Source organism: Bison bison, unplaced genomic scaffold (genome assembly GCF_000754665.1).
Source record: "Bison bison bison isolate TAMUID 2011002044 unplaced genomic scaffold, Bison_UMD1.0 scf7180017845383, whole genome shotgun sequence".
Taxonomy (NCBI): domain Eukaryota; kingdom Metazoa; phylum Chordata; class Mammalia; order Artiodactyla; family Bovidae; genus Bison; species Bison bison.
In genome coordinates this window covers 24,476-27,935 of record NW_011475956.1, presented here as the reverse complement: position 1 = coordinate 27,935, position 3,460 = coordinate 24,476, and the positions used below count along the sequence as shown (strand labels likewise).

General features: G+C 44.9%; 1 protein-coding gene across 1 annotated transcript in view; it reads left to right on the top strand.

The window, feature by feature from the left end:
• The first annotated feature begins 1,782 nt into the window (after nt 1-1,782).
• Nucleotides 1,783-3,460, top strand: part of LOC104984384 (GTPase IMAP family member 5-like) — a 23,300-nt gene continuing 21,622 nt past the window's right edge. The window contains 1 exon segment of the mRNA XM_010834074.1: nt 1,783-1,825. Coding sequence (XP_010832376.1) covers nt 1,783-1,825 — 43 coding nt within the window.

Sequence of the window (3,460 nt, the reverse complement as noted above, 5' to 3'; positions counted from 1 at the left end):
AAGCCAACTTTTTCACTCTCCACTTTCACTTTCATCAAGAGGCTTTTGAATATATACCCAAGAGTAAAACTGCTAGATCATATGGAAGTTCTATTTTTAATTTTTCAAGGAACCACCATACTATTTTCTACCATTACTGTAGCAACTGACATTCCCACTATCAGTGCACTAGGGCTCCCTTTTCTCTACATCCTTGCCAGCACGTGTTATTTCTTGTTTTCTAATGACAGCCATTCTGACTGCAGTGCCCCATGCCTCTTGTACCCAAATATCTGTTTTCTTATTCGAGGTAGGAAACTTTTTAATTATAATTTCACCAAACACATTTTTGACCCACTTCTCTCTCTTCTCGTCCTATAACGTGAATGTTAGTACACTTGATGTTGTCCCGGAGGACCCATAAACTATCATCCATCTTTTAAACGTGTTTTCTCTTTGCTGTTCTGGTTAGGTGATTTCCACTCTTTTGTCTTAGGTGTTCTTCTGTGTCACCTCAGCTGGCCTGAAATCCTTATAGCATGTTTTTCATTTATCATAATCGTCCGCTCTGACTGGTTTCTATATTTCCTAGTTCTTTGCTGAAGTTTCCACTGTGTTCAGCTATTGTTTTCTCAAGTTCAGTTAGCATTTCCTTTGCTGTTGCTTTGGACTCTTTGGCAAGCAAATTATTTTTCTCTGTTATCTTGTTCTTTCATTTAAAATATATGCCTCTGTTTTCTCATTTTCTTTAAGTTTCTCAGTCTGCTGCTATGAAGTTAGGTGAAATGGTCACCTATCCTGGTCTTGAAGGCATGTCCTTGCATGGAAGTGTCCCTTTGCAGTGTGCATGTGCCTAGTGGCTTTGGTGGGAGAGCTGGACCAGAAGTGAATGGTGACTGTGTCTACTCCCAGGGTGTGCTGGCAGCCACCATAGTGGTGGGAGGAAGGGCTGGAGTCGGAGGGCTGACAGCCAGAGCCAGGTGTCAGCCAGGGCTTTTCCTATGCTCCATACCAGTTGCCACCCTATTGTGGGAGGAGTCAAAAGCCAAGTGGCAGGAGCAGGAGTCTTAAGGGAGCTTAATCTTCCCCCAGATTGATGACCATCTTCACCTTGGCTGGGGGCATATCTAGGGCCTGAGGGCTTGGGGCCTCACTGCTGAGCTGGTTCCATTTTGTCCTCGGTGTGTACCCACTAAAGCTTTGGAGCCAGACCACAGAGCTTTCTCTGATCCTTCCCTGGTGCTCACCTACCCACTAGCAGTGGTGACCTCTGCCTTTGAGGGGAGCAGTAGGGGATGGAGTAGGATCCTGGGCGCTGGGAGGTGCTCTGGGGGCAGTCCTTGCAGGCTGGCCAGAGCACCAGGCAGTGTTCAATCTACTGCCTCTGCACTGGGCCTGGGGGCAAGCAAGCTGTACATGCTCTTCAAGACCAGGGTCTCAGTATCCTACAGCCCCTACAATAAGCCCTACTGATTTTCAGACAAGCTAAGGGGCTCATCTTGACATGGAGTAAATGTTTTCATCTCCCCTCTGCTCTTTGCATTTGGGGGCCCTGAGAAGACAAAGCCAAGCTTACCAGGTGTTCTCACAGCATCATCCCAACCCCAGACTAGGCTCCTTCAAATGTCTTTGCTGAACATTTCCTCCAATCTCTTTCCAATGCCCCTGGGAAGGCAGGAACTACAGCCTTCTCACTGTGAGGTCACCAGCATTGTAGACCTGGCCTGACACACTGTAGGCAGTTACACCTATTTGATGAATGAGTGAATGAACAAATTGTGTCTGGGACTCTTTCAGGTAATCATGGGAGGGCGGAAGGTGGCAAGAGATGAAGAAAATGTCTATGGTAAGAACACATCTCACAATGCGTATATGCCCCCAGGTGTGAACCCTGGATGGTAGAGGGTTGGGCTAATTCAAGACTGAACAGAGAGAAGCTGAGAGGTGACTTCATGCTGGGATGAAGCAGCAAGAGCCCTGGGTCTGAAACTCACCTGGATCTTTGTCCCTGCCCTGCTGTGAGATATCAAGTTCTTTGAGTAACATGTATCTCCATTTCCAAAATAAAATGAATAAACAGAAGTGGATGTAGAGGGCATCGAGTTGTGTATTAGAGGGAACATGGTTCACCAGGTAGAAGGTGTTAGGGAACAAGGATGGAGGGCTACACAAGTGTCTTATTAGGCAGCAGGTTTAAGAGACAAGAGAGGAGGAGGACGGAGGCAGGAAGGGAAGGAAGAAAGTTGATCTCATCTTATTTTCTGACGCCCTATGAGGACAGTGCTACAGCATTGATTCCGTTTGTGTAGAAGGGGTTTAACACTTAGATTAAGAAGCTCCCGAGGTTACAAGTCTGGTAGAGGACACGTCTGTGATTCAAACCCCGGCTATGGGACTCCAGATAGCCCTCCCAGCTGGGCCCACAGCCCCACCCCTTTTTCCAGTGAGTGGGCATCAGGGAAAAGAAGGACCAGCTCTTCACAGCCTGGATGACAGATCATATTATATGAAGTAATTGCCTGTATTTCCACTGCATAATCATAAGGAATTTGATTTAGGTCATACCTAAATGGTGAAGTGGTTTTCCCTACTTTCTTCAATTTAAGTCTGAATTTGGCAATAAGAAGTTCATGATCTGAGCCACAGTCAGCTCCTGGTCTTGTTTTTGTTGACTGTATAGAGCTTCTCCATCTTTGGCTGCAAAGAATATGATCAATCTGGTTTTGGTGTTGACCATCTGGTGATGTCCATGTGTAGAGTCTTTTCTTGTATTGTTTGAAGAGGGTGTTCTCTTGGCAAAACTCTATTAACTTTTGCTCTACTTCATTTTGTATTCCAAGGCCAAATTTGCCTGTTACTCCAGGTGTTTCTTGACTTCCTTCTTTTGCATTCCAGTCCCCTATAATGAAAAGGACATATTTTTTGGGTGTTAGTTCTAAAAGGTCTTGTAGGTCTTCATAGAACCGTTCAACTTCAGCTTCTTCAGTGTCACTGGTTGTGGCGTAGGCTTGGATTACGGTGATATTGAATGGTTTGCCTTGGAAATGAACACAGATCATTCTGTCGTTTTTTAGATTGCATTTTTGTACATTCAAGTACTGCATTTTTGACTCTTTTGTTGACCATGATGGCTACTCCATTTCTTCTAAGGGATTCCTGCCCACGGTAGTAGATATAATGGTCATCTGAGTTAAATTCACCCATTCCAGTCCATTTTAGTTTGCTGATTCCTAGAATGTTGAGGTTGACTCTTGCCATCTCCTGTTTGACCACTTCCAATTTGCCTTGATTTATGGACCTAACATTCCAGGTTCCTATACAGTGGAAGTGAGAAATAGATTTAAGGGACTAGATCTGATACATAGAGTGCCTGAAGAACTATGGATGGAGGTTTGTGACATTGTACAGGAGACAGGAATCAAGACCATCCCCATGGAAAAGAAATGCAAAAAAGCAAAATGGATGTCTGAGGAGGCCTTAC